The 23,308-nt window shown below is 44.4% G+C and overlaps 1 protein-coding gene across 7 annotated transcripts in view; it reads right to left on the bottom strand.

Moving 5' to 3' along the window:
- The window catches only part of POLR3A (RNA polymerase III subunit A), a 45,394-nt gene that overhangs the window by 6,965 nt on the left and 15,121 nt on the right, over nt 1-23,308 (bottom strand). For 5 of the 7 annotated variants that reach the window (XM_081573805.1, XM_081573806.1, XM_081573807.1 and 2 more), the window contains exons 11-24: nt 21,297-21,437; nt 20,246-20,315; nt 19,754-19,881; nt 19,447-19,585; nt 17,521-17,685; nt 14,428-14,600; nt 12,396-12,507; nt 11,256-11,374; nt 9,501-9,638; nt 7,265-7,435; nt 6,231-6,344; nt 1,837-1,923; nt 1,667-1,749; nt 312-482 (exon numbers count right to left, since the gene is read on the bottom strand). In XM_081573805.1, the coding sequence (XP_081429931.1) occupies nt 312-482; nt 1,667-1,749; nt 1,837-1,923; nt 6,231-6,344; nt 7,265-7,435; nt 9,501-9,638; nt 11,256-11,374; nt 12,396-12,507; nt 14,428-14,600; nt 17,521-17,685; nt 19,447-19,585; nt 19,754-19,881; nt 20,246-20,315; nt 21,297-21,437 (1,811 nt within the window). Of the gene's footprint in view, nt 1-311; nt 483-1,666; nt 1,750-1,836; nt 1,924-5,249; nt 5,286-6,230; nt 6,345-7,264; nt 7,436-9,500; nt 9,639-11,255; nt 11,375-12,395; nt 12,508-14,427; nt 14,601-17,520; nt 17,686-19,446; nt 19,586-19,753; nt 19,882-20,245; nt 20,316-21,296; nt 21,438-23,308 lie in introns of all 7 variants that reach the window. The other 2 variants (XM_081573803.1, XM_081573804.1) reach the window with 1 other exon arrangement.

The following is a 23,308-nucleotide window of genomic DNA, read 5'->3' as shown; positions in this document are numbered from 1 at the left end:
TAACATTAAAAGGATGAAGTCTACAATGACTCATGGTTCCAATTTTTCCAGGCATTTTTTTAGGTTTCTCTCTTTCATGTGACTTATGGTCACAAAGAACCATTGCTTCAGTTTTGACTCTCTCCAGTTTGGACATTTTGTCTTGGGTTTTTTTAAGAGCCACAATATGATTAACACTAGCATGTGTCACTCCAGAGCCTGAGATCCTGCCTGCTAGCATCTATCACACACCCACTCGTGACGAGAGAAACGTTGTTTCTCCAGGACATGACAGATGACTGTGAGAACAAGAGGCAAATGGATGAGGGCACCTGATGGCCTTGGAGGCATTGATGATCTCTTTGATGCGGGGCACACCCAGGGTGATGTTCATAGAGGCCACGCCCGCGAAGTGGAAAGTCTTCAGGGTCATCTGGGTGCCTGGCTCGCCAATGCTCTGGGCACAGAGCGCACCCACCGCAGAACCTGGTTCCATCTGTGCCCTGAAAGGACAAGAAAGGATGAAATGTACAGCCTGGGGAATACAGTTAATAATGACGCAATATCTTGGTACAGTGGCAGATGGTAACCAGATGTATCGTGGTGATCTTTTTGCAATATATACAAATAATGAGTTGCTGTTTGCACCTGAAACGTGCATTATGTTGTAGGTCAACTATCTGTTGTTTGTTTAGTTGGCCAAGTTGTGTCCGACTCTTTGCGACCCCATGGACTGCAGCACACCAGGCTCCTCTTTCCATGGAATTTTCCCAAGCAAGAATACTGGAATGGGTGGCCATTTCCTTCTCTAGAGGATCTTCTTGACTCAGGGACTGAATCTGAGTCTCCTGCTTGGCAGGAGGATTCTTTACGATTAAGCCACCTGGGAAGCCCCTACTCCATAATACAATTAAACAAAAGAGATGAAACTGTCTTATATAAAGCCCATTTAAATATACCCATTTTATATACTTTTACATATAGGTCAACTATACCTCAATTAAAAGACAAAACCAGGGAATGCCCTGGCAGTCCAGTGATTAGGACTTTGTACTTTCACTGCCAGGGACCAGGTTCAACCCCTGGTCAGGAAACTAAGATCCTACAAGCCTTGTGCCATGGCCAAAAAAAAAAAAAAAAAAAGACAAAACTAAAACCCCAAAACTGCTGGGGAGGTTTCTGATTATGTCCTTTCAACAGAAAAAATATGTATGCCATTAGGGTCAGGAAGGAATTGGCAAGGACCCAGGCTGGGCTTGTGACAGAGGAAGAACCGGACACAGATCAGTTACAGGTACAGATGAGGGGAAGTAATGCTCGGAGGGGTCCAACGATGACAGTAAACACTGTGTGGCTATTTGTGGTCAGCGTGGGATGACTGGAGAAGACCTAAGAGCTCTGCTCACACATGGTACTGCAGATGGACAAAGCAGCCAGCCCTTGCCAAAAATACTGGTAGTTTCCCTGTGAAAAGATGATGCTCGGAAATTTCTTTGCACTTCTTTCCACATGTTGGAGCCCTCAGCCTGTCTACCCACTGGAGCCCCTAGAGAGGAGGTGACAGAACCTGCTCAAGGCTGGCAGTTGTTAAGTGATGTGGGCACAGGATTCTGTTTCCTGGGGAAATAGGAAGGATGCAAGAGACCCACTGGACTTCCCAGCAGCCTGAGACAATTAGCACCCTCACCTCATGTACTTGTCCCTACACGTCTCCAGAAACTTCTCTATTTGGGTGGGGGTGATCCGGTCCAACTGGTATAGCACACGGGGCTAGAGGAACAAAAGCCAAGTTCAGGGTCAGGAACAGCAGCACGGGAAACCCTCTGCATCTCCTGACCCACTGGGGAGGGCCACAACCTCCGTCGTGCCGTTGTCGTTGATGCCGTATTTATCTCTGGTCTTCTTGATCTTCTCAGAAACCTCCTTGATAAACTTCTTTATCTCCTAAAAGATTACACAACAAACATCAGATATATATTTCTCTGTGATTTGCATGACATGATTCGTTTTTTAGTAAACTTTAGTAATGTGACGAATCCTCCCTACTTAAGTGGTGGCTAAATAAGACACTATAAGGGATATGACACGGATACGGGTTCTATTACAAAATGTTTTTCCAAGGAACACACCACATTACCATACCCTGGACACATTGTTCATCTGTTGCAGTGTTTCTCAGGTCTTTTTACTCTGATGATGCTTCCTATGAATCTGCAGTGCTAACCTAGCACGTGAGAGTGACACAGGATGAGCCTTTCCACCTGCCGCCTTCTCCCCTGCTCTCCTGGAACACCTTGCTGCACATGTTCATGCAGCCCAGAGTAAGTACTGTTGCACCACTTGTACTTCTAAGCCTTTAGACTGATAAATTTTTGAGGGTTTCTTCTGCAGTTGTTCTGCTCAACTTGAATACTACAAAGCTTGGCTTTGTAGACACTATGCACATTTCAAGCACATGCCTTCAGCTTGCCTTCATTTCAAAGGAAACACTCCCAGGTCCCAGCTTTATCTCTGACCCTCACCTCTGCCTTGCTCCCCTGTCTCATGCTCCCTTCCCACACACAGTCAGAACTTTGTAAGGCCTCCAGGAAATCACCCTCATAGCTGGAAATGAAACAGCCTATCTGTTGCTCCCGCTGTATGTTAAGAATAGGGCTCTAAGCCCTGGGATGATGATAAAATGGAGCAAGAAAGAAGGTGAAGAGAATTTACATTGTATGGAAGATCCATAGGGCTGGCTAGAGATGGCAGGCCTAAGTTTTCTGGTAACTACTCTAAGGGGAAAACCCATATGCTTTATAATTTGTTGTGTGTCTGTGAAATCAACCCAGCCTCGTGGTTGCTTCTAGAACCAGGATCAGCCAGCATTTCCTTTCAAGGAGTTCTCACAGAGGGTGTGGTGTGTTTAATGGACCACACACATCCATGTCCTGTTGCCAGCACACACTACGCACCATGGGACTGAAGGACACACGCAATCTAGTAGCTGCATCCTTCAGAGGCTGCACATCAGCTGCTCTGGTTTCATCCAGGGGTGTTTCTGACAATATGGGAAAGGGTGGATAGACTGCGCTTCCTCTCAGCGGCCCTCAGGGAAATATAATTTCCCTTAATGATTTTGGACAAACTGGGGGTGGGGGGGCACTCTGGCCAAGTGCAGGCATCCAGCTGCTTTGTGCAGTTGGCTGAGGTCAGATACACACATCTGGACAAACCCCTGGGCAGGCCTGATGGTGGAAAACTGTTGTGATGGCTGCAAAGCCTCACTAGGTCTTGTTTCTCAATTGAAGATAACTGCAGCAGAAGACCAGCATGCCTGCCCAGTGTCTACTCAATCTATATCACAGCTGAAAATATCTCAAGTTTCATCTGAAACAAATGTTTCAAAGGGCAGACTGGACCAGAAGCCCACTTTTGCAAAAATAAAATTCTGTAAGGCACTTACAGAGAGCTTGAGACTTAACTAGCCAGGTTTTGTCCTAACATTGCAAAAATAAATCTCTTTAGCCTCCCATAGACAAGTGAGCAATTTCTAGTTACTATCTTTTCTGAAAGCAAACAACTAAAACTTCTGGGGTCCACACGGTCTGTGTCCACAAACTCTTCTTAGTCACTTGCTGTCCAGCGTGGTGTGCTCTCCCTGCGGGGCAGCAGGACACTGGCTCCATCACTCTAGAGCGGAGGCCATTTGGGCTGAATAAGGTCAGGGCTTGATCAAGGGAACAGGCCCCTCTACAAAGTCAAATGTTTCTGCACAGTCTACACTCAGGGGAGAGGTTTTCTGCAAAGTTGTCTTAGCCCGCTGGATACTTCAGACTGGCTCCCAGGAGCCCAGATGATCGGGGGGCTATAAGGGTGGACTCCATCACACCTGGGCTGTCCCTTGTTATGAGCACAGGCTTCCCATGACTGTCCTTGTTGGTCAACTCCCCTCACTGACAAAGAATGGAAGGTTACCATGCCACTCAGCCATCACTCTATGCAGAAAGACTTTTATTTAAGAAAGAACTAATTTAAAAGAACTTGAAAATTCTCAACAGACTCATTTTAAAGAGACACTCTACAGGTTTACTTGTTAATTACAGGTTTGAGGCCACATTTCTTAGATATAGTAAGTTGTTACAAATCAGAGGTAGAACTTAAGAGCTGGAGAGGGTGGTGGGACAATCTCCCCCGGGGTGGCTCTGCCTTCAAGTGGGATCATCATCAGCAATAAAACCCGCTGCCACCTAGTTTCTCCTCTGTATCATTCAGTACTAAGAGCTTCCTTCAATGGGTGACTTCCTCCGAGCCTACTCATCTAGCTGTGGTCGTGTCCTTTAGGGCGAGCCTCTGAAAGCCCTCCTGACCCAGATGTTGCCATTTGCTTGCCAGGTGTTCAAGGCTGCCCCACCTGTTGGCACAGGGAAACTGGGGCCAGAACCCAAGGACAAGCCGATCCAGGGGGTTTTCATCTGTTGAGGAAGTCCATACATACGAGCAGTCAAGAGCACACACCTCACACCATTCCCCAGTTAGGGTGCTGCAAAGGACAGCTTTCAGCTGCCACCCATGTGGACATGCTTTCAGCAGCGGCTTTGCTAAAAGGAATGAGTTCCCTCACCCAAGAGTTATGGCAAATATTCTGGAAGTTAGCTTAAAAGGAAAAAAGCTCCCTTTTTGGAAGGGGAAACTGAGATAAGCTGCTAAGAACACTCAGCAGGACCAACCCATGCATGCCAAGGGCACTCAGAACACGGCAACCGGCAGGCTGTCAATCACACGGCTGACCAGCAGCCAACGCACACACTCAGCCCGCAGCGCATTGTGAGCCTGGCTGTCGGCTTCTGGCAGGCTAGGGCTCAGTGCCACCCGGGAGTTTGCTCTGCCTCCCCAGCTCTGACACTACAGCCAGACAACGTTTTCTTGGCTCAATGAATCTGTTCTGGTCGGTGAATTTTGGAATCCCTCGGCAAACCTGAGCTCAGACTGAGTGACTGGAGGGTGCGGACATGTTTAGTCACCTCTGCGGCCCTGGATCTGTGCGGTGTGTGACAGATGGGGACAGGACGGATGAACAAGTGCTCACTGAACCCACAAGTGCTGCTGGTCAGGGGACCACTGTCAAACCATGTCTAAAACAAGAAAGGGCCTGGGCCAAGTGATGAAGGGGAAGCCCTGCTGGCAGGGCTGGGACAGCGCTCTGCAGTGCCTGGGGCTGGCAGATCGCTGGGGTGCATGCAGCACGGCTATGCCCCCTGCTTGGAAGCCACAGCACGGAAGCACGTTACCTCGTTGTATTTCTCATAGCCTGTCTCAGTTAAGGTCTTCGAGGAGAAACAGAAACATAAATAAGTGAATACAGTCATGGAGAAAAACCAAATCACACCTCTCATTTGTTACGTTAAGAACAAAATTGTGAGAAAACAAAAACAAAATGAAGGCACTCAGCTTAGCCAGACTCTTAATTTTAAATGTATTAAAATCTGAAAGACTCTCTTTTTCACCTTTCAGATCTTACCATGTCAAAGAGTGAAGAGCTTTTAACTAAAATATCCTTATTTAAGTGTCTTACTGTTTTTACTTTTTATATACTTCAAGGGATATATTTTGTGCTATATTTGAATCACCAATCAGTGTACACAGGGAACCATGTACTGACTCCTATATTCCTTTGCTTTTGGTCATAACCATGATTATCAATAGAAAGGAGGAGGTCTGTGAAATAAAAACAAACTAAAAAAACTAAGACGATGTCAAGGTAACAGGTCCCTGGAAGAAAAAGGAAGGATGACTGTACATTTCTCACCCTTATTGGGGCAAGAAAAAAAGCAATTTAAATAATGATGGTATTAAATAAACACTACTGCATCATTTATTGTATAAAACACAATAAATGGCATTAAAACAATGCTCTTACTATTACAAATTACTGGGTTTCAAAACCACTGAGGGAGGAGTTGGCCTACAGGATGAGAAACTGGGTGGCAGGGGGCGACAGGGACAGGGTTAAAAAAAAAAAAAAAATCAGTTCTCTTAACTAGAGCACTGTCTTCTACCAGAGAAACACTAGTGCAAAAGACAAACTAAAAAAGACATGAGATAAATTCTTTATGTTGACTGCTGAGCTTCTCCTGCCTGGGCCACTCTTAAATCTTCTAACAAGAAACACTCTTACATAAACACCCCCAGCTTACACACTTCACTGTCGGCACCTGGAGAACGACTCCCTGGTGACGGCCAAACCGGCGTGCAGCCCCCGCAGAGCTCACCTGCAGGAAGCTGTCCTGGCAGCAGAGAAACTCGTTCTTCTTCATGATGGACTCGGCACTCAGGAGCAGCTCGTTCTTACTGAGAGCAGGCTCGCTCCGGCAAGGGAAGACTGCCTTGAGTATCGAAAGAAAACAGTGTGATTTGGAGGGGGGCAGGGAACAGTATTCAGTGAAGGAGTTTATAAGAGACAAAACAACCTCACCCAGAGTGAGCTTTCAGCAACCTGGGATGTTTTTGTCTTTCAAAATGCATTGTAGACTCTACCTTTAATACGAAGGTGAAAACAGGATAAACTGATACTCCACCTTACATAACGGCTTGTGGGTTATTCAGTGAGTATGGTGTCATTCCTTCCCAACCTTCACCCCGCCCCAGATTTGCACTAAAACCATAAACTGCTGTTATAAAAAAAAGAAAAAATTCAAGTGTGAAAATACTTCTCCACCCCCAAGCTCATGGGATTTCCCCCGAAGTTTTATTGGTTACACTGCACCCTAACATGTGGACAGACCATTCCATGTTTGATCTGTCCTCCACAGATGGCGTGTATCTGCTATAAACAATGCTGGAAGAACATTCTTGGCACATTCAGATCATTTCTGTAGGGCAAATTCCTGTAAGTGAAATTTAAATATCGCTCAAGGGCACCCAGATTTAAATTCAGATGAACACTGTCCAGCTACCTCTCAAAAAGCTTGCTCTAAGTTATATCCCCCGTTAAAAGTATGTGAAACACGCCTGCTTCTCCACACCCATGACTTTTACACAGTCTCTATCACACTTTACTAGACACTGACAAGAAGACAAAGCCCTCTTCTATTGGCACTTGATTACTACCAATAACTAGACTTTGAAACTGAGAAACTATCTTTCCTCTAATACCTGGGGAAAATTATGCAAAGTGAACACAAAAGACAAACACTATCCCAGTGGTTGGGTAGATATGACAGCGTAACTATGTGCTATGCCACAGGCACATCCATTCTAAAGAAATGTCCTTGAAAACGCTCACAGATATAATGCTTAATCTTACTTTGATGTTGTCCAGAACCCTTTTAAACTCTAAGGGCTCATCTTTCCCCTCCATGGCTGCAGGATCTAAGCCGTCTCCCCCGTAAATGAACTGGATGATATCGCCTGTAGAGCTGCGGACTGTCAGGTCATACTGTGAGCAAAGATCTTCCAGGGACTTGACAAGCCTTCTCTGAAGAAAGAGGAGAAGACAAGATAAAAGTTCAGGTGCTTTGAGAGCACTAGTCATGTGTACAAAGGTTGACATTTGCAACTCTGAGTTTCAAGGCTACCGGTGCTTTTAATCACATAAAAACATTTTATTAGAAATCCCTTAAAGAGTCCCTGACCTCAAGAATGGCCCCACAAGTGCCTCACTAGCCTGTGCAGAGGCATTTAGAATATGCTCCAGCCTCCAGTGTGTTTTAGAATACATGCAATTTAAACCCCATCACCCCTGAAGGACTCTGCAAACACTGTTTTCCTAGGCTGCTTTGCCTTCCCTCGCTGTCTCCCTAAGGTTTAAATTAATGCAATTGCTTTGCATTTCTAAACACAACTTAATCTGGGACCCCTGTGGACTTCAATATGAATTACAGAGGATCTGGTGCAGGCCCTCTTCTGGGACCAATGGGTAAGAAGAGAGAACAGGACTGGTGTTGTGTTTGAACCAGCAGGCGGCAGCCATTTCTCAAATCTGCTGAGGGAGAACCTTCTACCAGCAGAACCCCCCAGCCAGCGGAGTGAAGGGGTTCAATGAGTTAAAGGGAAAGAAATCTTCCTCCAGGCAACTTCAAAACAAAAATCCCTCATGCCAGAAGTAATTTGTTCTAGGTTAACAAGCTGCTCTGGGAAAGTCATACTCTCAATTTCAGAAAGGTAAAAGACAAAAAATAAAGTCAATAGACATTCAGGCAAGAGTGTTAAAAGCATTTCACAGTCTGTTAGGTTTCTGACAAAAGCATACTCTGAAGCTTAAGGGTGATTTCCCATTAAAAGATGATTAAAAGGGAAGCACTATCAGTAATGCTACAAGGGGGACAGACGAGAGGTTATGGAAATAGGTAGGTACTGATGGGAGTCCATTCTGCTCTCATCAACCTTGTGTTTTCTGGCTTACTCATTCACATCTCTGGTTTATCAGTCCTGGTCTCCCTGCTTGCCAAGGACCGTGCTTCTCAGTCCACGGTGGGGAGAAAAGGGACACAAAACCACAGCGGTTCATGGCCTAGCAACTTGGAGTGTTAACCTCAGCCTGTATTGTAAGCAGATAAAATCATCAAAAAACCAAGCCAAAACCACAAACAATCGCAAAACAAAAACAAAATCTAGATTATGGAGTACAGGGTAGAAATGAGAATTAGAGACTGGAGAGAAATCCTTTGCTTGTGGTCTTATGGAAGCACAAAGTAGGATGTGTTTTCACCCCTCTGCTGTCTAGGATGTACCTCTGTGGCAATCTCAGAAACACAGGCATAAAAAGCATGTAGCTCAGCCCTGTCCCTGAAGACTGCTGCTGCTGCTGCTAAGTCTCTTTAGTCGTGTCCGACTCTGTGCGACCCCATAGACGGCAGCCCACCAGGCTCCCCTGTCCCTGGGATTCTCTAGTCAAGAACACTGGAGTGGGTTGCCATTTCCTTCACCAATGCATGAAAATGAAAAGTGAAAGTGAAGTCGCTCAGTCGTGTCCGACTCTTAGCGACCCCATGGACTGTAGCCCACCAGGCTCCTCCATCCATGGGGACTACTCTCCTACAATTATACACACAATGGAGAACGAGTCAGCCCTCCAAGTGCCCAAGCCCTCCTGTGGGCAGTGGAACAGGTTCTCTGAGTCCCTTAGAGTGACATTAATGATGGGTTACATAAACCGCTGCACAGTGAGCACAGCCCTCTCAGTGTGTAATCAGGAGGTGGGTATTGTCACCCTATCTCCATGTATTAGGAAGTAGTGGCTCAGTGAGATTACGTGCCCGGGGACTTCTGGTTCATGTTCTCCTCTAGCAGGCTTTGTTACATGTGCTGCCAGCCTGGTCTGCACCATTCGAAGGAGACACTGATTTTGAACATTTTTTTTTTGGAACATCTTACTTTTTTGTGTTGTTTATTTTTAGGGAATCTACATCTCTCAGTTTTTCCTTTTAAATGCCAAGACTTAATAAATCAGAAGTCAGGTACAAAAGAAGCAAACACTTAGCAGTCAAGATCCGCAGACCTGTCCGGCTTTGTTGCTAATGGCCTACATTTCTTCAGGTTACCTGCATATATCCTGTTTCAGCTGTCTTCACGGCTGTGTCAACCAGACCTTCCCGGCCAGCCATCGTGTGGAAAAAAAACTCGGTTGGTGTCAAACCGGAATAAAAGCTATTAGCCACAAATCCTTTGGCAGCTGGGAGCTAAAGAGAGGTAGGAAAAAAAAAAAGAAAAATATAACAAAAAAAGTGTAAGGTCCACAATGCTAAGACCCATTCAAATCAGAAAATACCTCACCTTTAGACTTTAAATACCTGGCCAATGCACTCTCATGTTTTATGCCCTTTCCTAAAGAAGAAATAATTTAGTTCAAACCATCCTTACCAGAGACAAGGAGAGTGAGGTCCCAGCCAGGGCTGGTGCTCGTGCCAGTGGCAGCCAGGTGGCTCAGGACAGGGACACCAAAGCTTGGGCTGCTACTCCTAGAGCAGGCAGTCAGTCACGGATCTCAGTTTAGAGGGCACCCTGGCCTTCTCCCGGGAAACGACTACCCCCAAGATGCGTGCCTGCAGGCCAGACCTGTCCACCTCCAAAACACAGCTGTGTGCTGCTACAGTTTATGGGGATTCATTTTTGGGCTGTTGAAAATATCCTAAAATTAGATTATGATGATGATCACACAACTCTGAACACACTAAGCTGCTGAACTCTACACTTTAAATGGATGAATATTAAAATAAAGAAAAAAAACCAAAAAAACCCCACATATAAAAAACACCCTATGAAATGCCAAATGGCCTTTGATCTGGACAGGTTCGTGTTCCTTGGAGGACAGCTCAGATGAATAGGCTACAATCCTCTTGCCACATTTCACTTAAGGGGCAGCTGGCATACTCAAAGGCACTTCTAGGCAAGCACTATCTACCCCGAAGTCTGGCACTAGATGTCCTTGGAATCTCTTCTAAATTGGTCAGGCTTTGACTCTGAGCCATATAAGCACAGTCAGGTACCACTCCAGTGACTTGCTGGCTGCCTGAACTTTAGTAAATTTTGATCTTGGGCAGAGAGCCCAAGTTGTTCCTGGGGCCACCTGATACAGACAGTGTCTGTCAATTTCAGGACAGCAGTCCCATCTCCTCAGGAGGGGCTGGCCATAAGTCCTACAGCTCCTCAGGCCAGGAGCAGTTGGGGCATCTGTGTTTTAGTGTGAATAACAGTTGACTCCATCCAGAATTACTAAGTGACCACATCAGCTCTAAGTTCCTCAACTGTTCATTTAATAGCTATCTACCCCAGAATCTCAGAAAACCCCAATACAGGCCTGTTAATCTCACTGTGCTGACACTGGTGCCCAGACCACAAGGGCCAATGGAACTCAGAAGTCATTTACAGGCAGTTTAGGAATTCCAGAGAGAACCTGGAATTTCCTGGTTGTTTCACTGTGGTTCACATATTCACTGGTTAAAAATCTTTATACTTTTATGTAAGTGCTCCCTAAAATAAGCATACAGATTGAATGCACACAAATGATAACAACACATTCAGATTTAAGGTAAAGTTGGATGGGAAACTGACATCCTCCTCCTTAGAAGGGAAAATATACAAAAGGGAACTGGTCCAAGTTTTACAGCTCTGAGTTTCACGAGGCTCCTTCTACAGGACTCAATCAAGTTTGGGCTGCAGGTGGAATAACCCTGAGAGGTCCTCACCCTCTATACCAGCTCCAGGAGTTGCCTAATTGGCAGCCCCAGAGCTTTGGTCACTCTTTTGTGCTGCTGAAGGTTGTCCTTCAAAGTTGTATCTGATCCACTCCTGCTTACCTTTGAGTGTTTTTCAAAGTGAGGCAGGGACCTGTTTTCAAAGCCATCTGGCACTCGAGAGCCACTGATAGCTTGCTGTCCCACACAGGCAATCATCTGTGATATGTTAATGAAGGAACCTGAGGAAGCAGGTCAGAAATGGAACATTCATTTACCAAAATCACAGTAACTGAAGTACAAGCAGATCTGTTGGTAAAACAGGAATACAACACAGCACAGCCCCCTACCCTCAACAAGTTCACACTCTAGGGACAGTAAAGGACAGAACCAGAACAGCAAGGACAGAGTTGTCAGTAACACAAGGAAGGCCAGGCAGGGCTAGAGCTCAGGGGCGAATGAGCACTCTGGGGCTGGAGGAGAGACTTCCAGGGGAGTATTGGAGAAGGCAGCATCAACCAGCTGGACTCCTGGAGAAGATTATGACTTCCACACAGAGGACATGGGGGAGGAGTTCCAAAGTGGGTGAAAGAGTGGAAAGCAGAGACACAGGACAGGAGTGTAGGGTTTGCACCAGGAGCAGGGAGGAGACTATGGGGTGAAGGACAGCAAGGCTAAAGAGATTGGACCTTATTCTGTCAAAAATTTGTGAAAACAGGAAGTTTGCAAAGCTCAGGGTTCTGCATTTTGAGTGCAGTATCATGAAACCTAATACTTTCAGGTCCTGGCTAACTATAAAATTTAAGTGAATTAATTATCATCAAACATATTTTAAAAATCCCTGGCTCTTCTTTCTTCAAAAAAATAAGACCAAGTTTACTCAAAACACCCTCAAACTCAGAAATCCACACACATGATAAACAAGTTTCTCCAAAGGAGTTAGACTTTCTGAAAATGCAAATAACTGTCTCCTTCTCTAAGCATTATTTGAAAAGATACACCCTTATAAACAAAAGGCCTGAAGCTCTTTTTTTTTGGGGGTGGGGGGTGGGCGGTGGAGCAGGGGGTGCTGTGTAGCTTGTGGGATCTTAGTTCCTTGACCAGGGATTGAACCTGGGCCTGGGCAGTGAAAGCACTGAGTCCTAACCACTGGCCAGACAGCCAGGGAATTCTAGGCCTGAAGTTCTGACGCACGTTTTCCAGAGCACAACCGGCCAGCCTGCATGGAATGCAGTGACAGCAGTGGCCAGAGGCGGTGCTCACCTTTGGAACCACACAGAGCCATGGTGAGGGGGCTGTTGCTCTTATCCAGCTCCCGGAGGCAGGCGCTACCTGCGTGGTCACGGATCACAGACAGTTCCTTCAGGATCAAAGCCTGGCGGGAGAAAAGAGATGCACGGTGCCTATGTGATTACTGACGTTCAACGTGACAGTTAAGAAAATGTGGAGAATTCTAGTGAGATGTCAGATTTCCAGCAGATAAAACGTTTCAGACCTTAGAAGACCATGATATCCTATCTCTGCAGATTGACATTTTGCACGTGCTAAGTCACTTCAGTTGTGTCCTACTCTTAGCGACCCTATGAACTATAGCCTGCCAGGTTCCTCTGGCCATGGGATTCTCCAGGCAAGAATACTGGAGTGGGTTGCCACGCCTTTCTCCAGGGGATCTTCCTGGGATATCTATCTCCAGGGATAGAACTCACATCTCTTATGTCTCCTGCAATGGCAGGCAGATTCTTTACCACTAGCGCCCCCTGGGAAGTCCCAGAAGGTTTCACAATCAGTGTGTAAGGGAAAAATGGTTAGTAACAAAACCTCGGAAGAACATTTAAATGGCCAATGAGGTAGAATATACGCAGCTTTGTGTATATACCCTACGTAGCGGTGTCTCTGCATGTATATTATATACATTACTGTATATACACATGCTTATGTATACTGTGTATACACATGTATAACATTTTGCACTTTACATGACATTGTGTAATACGTACTAAAAGAGAGTTGCATGTACTGTTCGTAAAATTTGTCTCTGTCAAGCACACACTTGAATTCTCACCAGCTAGGCATGTGATTAGGCGACTCAATAGGAATACTCTAGTCCATGAGCTCATCTAGATTGCCATCCCTCAACCCACAACCTATGATGCTCAATCAGCTGGGAATCATGCTTCCACTAGAGGAGTGCAGCTGAGGCTTCAAGTAATCTTCTAGGTGAGAAACACCCGATTTCTCTTTCTGTTTTTCTTTAAGACTTAGATCAAGAATGAGCTAATTGTGAACACCTCACACAACTCTGCTTTCTTTCTGCTTTAAAAAGTTCACCAGAAAATTTCTTATTGGGGTTTCCCTGGTGGCTCAGTGGTAAAGAATCTTCCTGCCAATGCAGAAAGACACGGGTTTGATCCCTGGTGTGGGAAGATCCCACATGCCTCGGAGCAACTAAGCCAGTGTGCTACCACTATTGAGCCTGTCCTCTTGAGCCCAGGAGCTGCAACTACTGAGTCCATGAGCTGCAACTACTGAAGCCTGAGTGCCCTGGAGCCCTGTGCTCTGCAACAAGAGAAGCCACTGCAATGAGAAGCTAGTGCACTGCAGTGAAGAGTAGCCCTTGCTCAACACAACTATAGAAAGCCCACGTGCAGCAACCAAGACCCAGCGCAACCAAAAGACACATAATTAAAAAAATTTTTTTATTGTTCAAAAAGCCTTTCTTTCCTACTTTGTTGAGTTAAAGTTCTGAGCGCCAGGCTACTGGGAGGCAGAAGAGAGTCAGATAGGGCACTGGTGCAGCCAGACTGCTAAGGCAGGCTGCTTCAGAGAAAACGCAGGACTCTCAGGCCATTCTGACTCTGACACCTGCAGGTCAGTTCTCAGCTAACTTAGCTCCAGAGGGCGCAACAGACTGCAACGTGACTCTCAAACATGCATTAACCACGTCTCTTTCAAAGACCATCCTTTCAAAGCTGTGGTGTCAGTCTGGTCACAGGATGCTGGTAATAGGGCAAAAGCACTGACGTACTAGGGACAGAAGGGGCCCAAGTGTGACGATGGAACAAGAGCAGCCCCACGTGGCCAAATGAACAGATAGCTGTTCACTACCTGGAACACGAAAGCTGGAAGGGATGGAATAGATTTGATGGAAGGCCCTCCCGTCACTAGAACACACAAGAGCTGCACAGCTCAGAGACAGGCTAAAGCCACTGCCTTTCCTCTCCACTCACCTCTGTCGCTTCTCTTCAGGGCCTACAATGCCACTGGCGGCTAACCTGACCCACAGAGCCAGACTCACCTCCAGAGTCTCCTCGGCGGTGCAGCCGGGCTGCTGCTGCAGCTTGCCTGTGTTCAGGGCTTCGATGTACTCGTCGCATTTTTTGTAGCCAGCGTTCAGCAACTCATACTTGGCCTTCAGCAGCCCTTGGCCAGGTGTGACGTCACCAATCCCGATTGAGAATCCACGGTTAGCTGCAGAAGGGTTGGCAGGGAGAGTCAGAAGAGAGAACCATCAATGTTAGTCAACCTGGTATGCAGAAACAAGTTTATACCTTCAGAAAACTTGCTGCAAGCCAGTTAAACAAAAACTTAGTGTACCGATCCCTAGGTTGTTACACAAAGATGACTAAGACTCACTAACTCCTCTCAGAGAGCTCACAACCTGTTATGGAGCACAGGGATGTCCCAACTATACTATAAAGCAGATATCCACTGAACCGGAAAGAGACTGAGAGTGCCAGCTGTGGAAAGTGGGCTATTGGACGGCTGGCGCTCAGCATCCTGGACACCTCTCTGCTCCGATTCTCTTTTTCAGAAATCACTCCAAAATAGAGGCTAAGAAACAAATATGAACTCTATCTTTGATAACTCTAACACCTGTAGCAAGTGGGCAGCTGAGGGGCAACTGGATTAACGGGGTGGGGAAGGGGATGCTGAAAAGTGGCTGCGGAATGGAGGGCCACCGAGTCTGAAAGTCTCAGAAACAAGTCCTCAGGTTCTGCTGGAGGTAATATACGAGCTACAAATGGGGAAACCTAGGTGGAAAGTTTGTACAGGTACACCTTTTTATACTGTGCTTCATAGATGGTGTGTTTCTTTAAAAATTGAAGGTTTGTGGCAACCTTGCATTTGAACAAGTCTAAAAGCAGTTTTTCCAGTGGTATTTGCTCACTGTGTGTCTCTATGTTGAATTTCAGTAATTCTCACGATATTTTAAACATTTTCATTATTATATTTTTATGATGCTCTGTGCTGTTATTACTATGACTCACTGAAGGCTCAAATGATTGGCATTTTTGAGAAATTAAGTCTTTTTTTAATTAAGGTGTGTACATGTAAGACACTAAGATTACTGCATCCAATCCCATCACTTCATGGCAAATAGATGGGGAAAAAGTGAAAGCAGTGATCCAAAATCACTGTGGATGGTGACTGCAGCCATGAAATTAAGACACCTGGTCCCTGGAAGAAAAGCTATGACAAACCTAGACAACATATTAAAAAGCAAAGACATCACTTTGCTGACAAATGTCTGTATAATCAAAACTATGGTTTTTTTAGTAGTCACGCACTCTAGTAGTGAGTGTTGGATCATAAAGAAGGCTGAGCACTGAAGAATTGATGCCTTTGAACTTTGGTGTTGGAGAAGACTCTTTAGAGTCTGGTGAACTGCAAGGAGATCAAACCAGTCAATCCTAAAGGAAATCAATCCTGAACATTCACTGGAAGGATTGATACTAAAGCTGAAACTCCAATACTTTGGCCACCTGATGTGAAGAGCTGACTCATTGGAAAAGACCCTGATGCTGGGAAAAACTGAAGGCAAAAGAAGAAGAGGGTGGCAGAGGATGAGGTGGTTAGATAGTATCACCGATTCAATGGACAAGAATCTGAGCAAACTCTGGGAGATAGTGAAACACAGGGAAGCCTGGCGTGCTGCAGTCCATGAGTCACAAAAAGTCAGACACAGCTTAGCGACTGAACACACACAATACTACTGCACACTTAATAAGATTACAGTATAGTATAAACAAGTTTTGTATGCACTGGGAGGCCAAAACATTCATTTGAGTTGCTTGATTGTTACATTTGCTTCATCATGATGGTCTAGAACCAAACCTGCAATGTCTCTGAGGTCTGTCTATAAGAAAGAGGCCTCAGGCCCTTCCCTCTGTGGGAAGCAGAGTGCTATAGAAGAGGTATTTGAGCATCAAGAATAGAAAGTCTTAAAAAAAGAGAAGAAAGAAAAGAAGAAAACAAAGAGAAAAGAACTACTGGCAAATAAGAACAATGGCTGGAAATTAAATACATGATACTGAAAAATTAATAAAACAAACACAGAAACAGTGTTAAAAAGAAAACTGAATCCAGAAACAAACAAATGGACAACAGGGAAAAAGAGAAAATTAGAGAATCACTCCAAGAACTCTACCAGACAACAGAAATTCCAAAGAGGAAGAACAGAGAAAGTAAGAGAGAATATGATCATAAAAAGTACAAGAAAATTTCCAGAACCAAAGGACACATGTTGCAGACTGAGAGAGCTTGCAGAGGATCAGCACAATGAATGATAAGCACCCCCAGGCTGCGTCACTGTGAACTTTCAGAATGCCAGAAACAGAGAGGATTCTCAGAGCTTACAGAATAAACAGACAATTCCAGATAAACAAGGTCCTAATGTATAGCTCAGGGAGTTATATTCAATATCCTGTAAAAAACTACAATGGAAAAGAATATTAAAAAAAAAAGAATGCATATATGTATATGACTGGGTAAACTAAACTGGATTACCCAAAAACTGGATACTGCAATTAAAAAAAAGACAATTCAAATACAAAAAGTTGGGAATAAGAAGGGAAATATATTTTAGAGTAACCCTGAAACAAAGAGTAGAGCTATACCTTCAAAATTCTCAGGGAAAATAACATTCAGTTTAGAATTCCACACCCAGCCAAAGAGTCAAGTATAAGAGTAGACTAAAGATATTCTGGGGCATGCAAAGAAAATCTCCTGGCCTAGTGTACAAGGACAGTAGGGAAATACTGAGTCAGCTGGTAGGACTGAAGTGTGGAAGAACCAGAGGGTGACAGTTTTGCACAGCCTACCTTGGAAGCAACCCATGAAGGCCCTTTATGTAACAACCCATGTATCTCATGGGCATTAGGGAGCTACTGTAGCTTTTGAGAAGAGACCTGAAAAGCAAATTTGAATCTGCAGTCAAATTGGTCAGCATCAAGCTTATTTCATTAAGAAGAGCATAAATGGTTTAGCCTGGTACAAGTATCCCTTTCTTTGTGTTTGTATGTGTTTGGGGCAGGGGGATGAAATAGTAAAAGAAATCCCTAAAACATCAATAACCTATGCAATAACACAAGTACGCTAAGACACTCACACAAGTAGACGGGAGCCAGTCTGGCAAGCCGTGACATCGCGTCGGCAGCTTCATTCTGCCCCCAGTCTCGCAGCAAAATGTAAAAAATGTTGTTCTTAGATCCTGATCCCAGCGTTCCTTTGTCCATGCTGCCACTCATCAGCTCACTGTTCTGGATTGTGACGTCTGGAAGGAAAAGATTATGGACTCACACAAATGATTATCTGTTACTTTGCTTCATTCCAAAATGAATTTAAGGCAGTTGAAAAAATTTGTTTGTTTTTTTTTAAGTTAGAGCAGAGCAAATAGAAATGCTCTCTAAAAAATTTCTTTTTGAAGGGGGAAAAGGAGAAATCTAGGAACTTTTGAAAAGCAGGAAAGGTCTAGTTTGTTACCCTATAATCCTGACTCTGAAAGTTATTAGTGGACTCTCATCATCTTTACCTGTGATCTGTGGATGACAGTATCAAGTTCTTGCCATCTTTATGTCATGGGGATGTTTTGAGCACCACATCAATCATGCACAACAAAGTGTTGTTTATAAAGCACTTTGTTATTCACTAAGACATTGAAAACTAGCAGTGGCACCATCATGAAAAGCCTAAACAACAAAATGAAATCTGTATATAGAAACAAAACACAATATAAAACAAGAAGCCAAAATACATGAAAGACCAGGGAGTACATTTATGAAAGAATGGTTGTAAACCTGGGGCGGGGGGCAGGTCGGGGGTGGGGAGAAAAAAAATCAGTGCTCTTCAAAATATTTATTCATCGTGAGACAGCACAGAATCCTTGACCTTCAGAGAGTCTTTGCGGTTCAGTCGTCACTATAGAGGCCTCCAGATCCGCCTCTCATCACAAAGCCTTGCTAGCAAAGGCCATTCTAAATCAGTGTTACTCAAAGCAGTCTGCTGGGGAACCGCCTGTTAGCAGCCTGGGACCCAGAAAGTAAATGCTGCCTGAATGGCATAGGTCTGGGGAACACACACTGGGCTGAATCAGTCTAGGGGACTCAGAGGACTCATATTTAAATGTTCTCACTGTTACACCTGGGGCTTCCCAGGTGGCGTTAGTGGTAAAGAGCTTGCCTGCCAATCCAGGAGACTAGAGCCACAGGTTCAGTCCCTGGGTCAGGAAGACTCCTTGGAGAAGGAAATGGCAACCCACTCCAGTATTCTTGCCAGGAGAATCCCGTGGACAGAGGAGCCTGGTGGGCTACAGGTCCACAGGGTTGCAAAGAGTCAAACACGACTGAATGACCTAGCACAACACAGCATTGTTACACCTGATCTACATGTGATTAAAACATCCACTGACCAGGTTAGGCAGGTAAAAAAATTAGCCTTTTCAGTAATACTTTTTAGTCATGTATGTGTGCTCCGTCGCTCTTGGCGACCCAGTGAACCATAGCCCACCGGGCTCCTCTGGCCATGGGATTTTCCAGGCAAGAATACTGAGTGGGTTGCCATTTCTTCCTCCTGGAGATCTTTCTGACCCAGAAATTCAACCCATTTCCTGCGTCTCCTGCATTGGCAAGCAGATTCTTTACCACCGAGCCACTTGGGAAACCCACTTACTTATACTTTTAGACAATGAATACATTTTTGGACATAAAATAATAAATTACAAGCCTTAAATAATGAGACCCTTATACAGTAAAACACACACACACATACAAACCAACAATAAAAAAAGAAGAATTTGCATTAATTGGCAGAAACAAGTCACCTGAGACAAAACTTGTGGAAAAGAACATTCTAACCACTGGGTTGGTCATGTATCCACATGACCTCTACCTTCTGGAGAAACACCAGCTATGTTTCCCTGAAGAACAAACTTCCTGCCTAAGGCCTCAGAGAAACACGGGATTAACTGGCGAAGAGAAGGGAACTGCTGGCCACTTGCCTTCCTGAGCCCGGGCCCCACCCTGCTGCTTTCACTCACAGGAGTCATTGACACAGAGGTCCTCTCCTCTGCCACAGTACTGCTTGCCCTTGGTTCGGAGGTTGGCCCTCACTGGATTGTCATCGCTGGGTCTGAGGATGACACTGAAGATCTGCTTCCCCGTCCACAGGGTGACAGGCTGAAGGAGGAGAGAAGCCAGAGCGTCAGCGGGCCAAGCCTGGTCTCACCTGCCCTTCACGCCAATGAGGCAAGACGGTACAGCGGTCACAAGGCTACTCGGCACCAGCGGGTGTACACCAGACCACCCGTGCATCCGTACAGACACAGTCACAGCTCCTGCACAAACCTTTAGTATTGTAGGGGGTGGGAGACGAACTTTAATTTTCTCATCCTTGCCCACCAGTATTGAAGCGATGATCTGACAAGCTTTGGCTCGGTCAAAGAAAGTGTCCTTAAGAGTGAGGAGATAGGCACCTGAGGATGTTAAGAAAGAACACAAAACGAAGGAAAGGAATGAAATTGTGAGAAAAATCACAAGGTTTCAACTTTAAAAATAAAGATGGACTATTACTAAAAGAGTGAGGTAAAACACAGCTGCTTCTTGGTTTTCTCTTCCAACAAGAATCCACTCTCCACAAGGAAAGGGACTTTGTTTTACTTGTTGAGATATCCCCAGGACTTAGAAAAGTAAAAAATATCTCGTATATGGTTCATTAACACAATCACACTCAGTAAACAAACAACAGAATTAAACAGCTTTTCAAGTGGTCACGTGAACACGTAAATGAGAACTGTCGTGTTCCACAGTCTCTTTTCAAGTAAATTCCACAAAACCCACCTGTCAGAAAATCCTGAATAGCAGCAATTAGTGGTTCTCCATTTCTTGGTGTAACAAGGTTTGCTTTAGTCTGAAGGAAAAAGGAACACAGTAAGTTAGCCATGTTTGGATGCATGATGCGGCCCCAAAAATCTTCACCACAAACACTCTTATGGTTATGGATAAATGAGTTGCAGGAAGGTGAGGCTGTGAACTGGAAGCTGGGGGTTCTTAACTGCAGCTTTATCACTAACATCTAGTGCCTTCATCTGTCAAGGGCAGAGGAAAAAAATACCAGCAAGATTGACCTCGGAGGTCCCTATGTTTAAATACTGTGTGGAGTTGTTCTGCGTTCTTATAAAGAACTCTTTGGGTAAAACACGTTTGTGTAATTATAAATGCTCTCCTCCAAAGAAAATTTCCTTCTGTGAATAATGAGTAGCACTGTGTTATCTTTGAAGTCAATCAATTCCACACTCGTTACAATAATGGCAGAATGGTCAAGTTTCTCTTGGTTGAGATGCTAAATTCAAACAGCATTTATTAATAATCAAAATGTAATAAGTGCCTACACTGGCAAAAACGAAGACTATTTGTTCACTGCATAAGCACCTAATTTAAAGAAGGTTCTGTACATCAAGGTGCATTTGCCCGGGAACTTGCTGGTTGTCCAGTGGTTAGCACTCTGTGCTTTCACTGCTGAGGGTGTGGGTTCAATCCCTGGTCGGGGAACTAAGATCCTGCAAGCAGCTGCTTGGCACAGCCAAAAGGGGGGAAAAAAAAATGGTGCACCTGCTCAAATCCTTTAACTGAAGTATAAAGGACCGTGATATCCAACAGTCAAGTTTCTGACACATCCCTGTCTTACCTTTTCATAACTGGTGCTCATGTGTATATATTCTCCTAGGAACCCACATTACAGGTCAGAAGTTACCCAGTCCACTCATCTCCCCACCTATGAGAGAAACTAACTCCCTTACATACTATGGGGTGTTTTCAAACAAGACTTGTTTCCCTTCTCCTCCTTTTAAGGAGTTTTTTCTCAGGAGTTGGGCTGCACTACCCTACATACCCCCATGAGAACAAGGGCTTCTGCTTTAGCTTCTTCTGTTTGAGGAAGATGAAGGTTCATTTCATCACCATCAAAATCGGCATTGTAGGGTGTACAGACACACTCATTAAATCTGAAGGTCCGGTGGGGCTTGACCCTGGCCTGTGGAATACAAAACAAAGCAAACCAGGAAAAGGACATAAGTCATTTATTCAAAAGCTTCTTAGTCGCATTACTTAAAAACAAAAAAGGCTTCCTGCAGAACTGGACACTTTACGTTAAGGAAGAAAATTCCTAGTATGTTCTGGCATGGATGAGGTCATTAGTTCAGTTCAGTTGCTTAGTTGTGTCCGACTCTTTGCAACCCCATGGACTACAGCATGTCAGGCTTCCCTGTCACCAACTCCTGGGGCTTGCTCAAACTCATGTCCATCGAATTGGTGACGCCATCCAATCATCTCATCCTCTGTTGTCTTCTTCTCCTGCCTTCAATCTTTCCCAGCATCAGGGTCTTTTCCAATGAGTCAGTTCTTCGCATCAGGTAGCCAAAGTATTGGAATTTCAGCTTCAGCATCAGTCCCTCCAATGAATATTCAGGACTAATTTCCTTTAGGATTGACTGGTTTGACCTCCTTGCAGTCCCAGAGATTCTCAAGAGTCTTTGATAAGGAACTTTGTAAGGAAGGCACCACGCCGAGGCATCTGACTCCCTCACCTTCTTAGCGTGGCTAAGACAGCCAGCTAGCCAGTGTGCACCTCCTAAAATATGGCAAGAGGAAGTAGCCAGCACCACCTATGAGTTATTATTGCCAAAAAAGTTCTATTTGAATCTAATTATGCTTTGAGAGTTTATTTCCAGTTTACAGGAAAACAGTGAAGCATGAAGGAACCCTTACTGCCACGCACAGGCAGACAAATGAAGAATGTGCAGCATTCTTCAGGACAAACGACCTGGTTTTTTCAAACATGACATTGAAATTAAAAGGAGGAGGGAGGACTGTACTAGATTAACAGGGGCTTAAGACATGGATCAATTAAATGTGTAGGTTTTACATCTCACTTTGAACAAACTAGCTGCAAGAAGACTTTTGAGACACATGGGGCAATCTGACTATGGATGGGGTACTAGACAATACCAAGGAATGGCTTCCTCTTGGTGAGGCGCGATAATGGCTCTGTAGCTATGTGTGTTTTGCAGAAGCAAGCTGAATACACATGGGAAAAAAGACATGGCATCTAGTTTCATCAAAGGAAAAGGGGAGAGAGAAAACCAGTGTGGCAAAATCTTGAAAATTAGTGAACATAAAGGATGGGAATATGTGAGTTCATTACAGTACTCTTTCTACTTTTGTATATATTTGAAACTTTTCAAATAAAAATATTTCTATGTTAAATGGGCCAAGTTTCCAGAAAAGGAAGGCTTTTGTTCACTTCCTAGAGCTCCATAATCAAAAAACGTATCTTTGGTATTTCTGCCATTGAGCAAAAAGATTGATGTAATGTTTCCATAAACTACTGGGAAAAAAAAATTAATCTAGAAAAACACTACCTTAGGAGCCTGTTTAAACACTACCTTAGGAGTCTGTTTGCAAATGCTCAGGGATTTAATGGTTTTTCATATAGGAGAATTTATGAATATTTAACAAATTGAAGTTGCATCTTGTTTCCATTTGAAATCTCCACAAAAGGAAACTGCTGCTGTTGCAAAGTAAACTGCTCCAAAAAAATATGCTTTCGGGTCTTAGTTGGAGGATGACTGCAAAGAAAAATCCTGTAAGCATTTTAGTTCCTTAGTTAATATGCTGTTTTAAATCAAGTCAATTTTCTGCCATGCCTATTTTACATAATTTTGTGCACACAGAGATATGCATCTATGTTGTTGGCAAGTGAAATCACAGCAGTCACTTTCATACTAATTTTCAATTAGTTCCTGTTTTACTGTTGTGTGAATAGTATGTTATAAATATTAAAAACATTGAAGGGAAGCTTGAAATTGAAGAGTTTCACTCAAACTAAAATGGAAGAGAAGAGGA

This window comes from Giraffa tippelskirchi, chromosome 2 (assembly GCF_054371585.1).
Source record: "Giraffa tippelskirchi isolate mGirTip1 chromosome 2, T2T-mGirTip1v1.2.pri, whole genome shotgun sequence".
NCBI classification, from domain to species: Eukaryota; Metazoa; Chordata; class Mammalia; order Artiodactyla; family Giraffidae; genus Giraffa; species Giraffa tippelskirchi.
The sequence above is the reverse complement of the archived record's forward strand: the minus strand, read 5'-3'. Positions and strand labels throughout refer to the sequence as shown.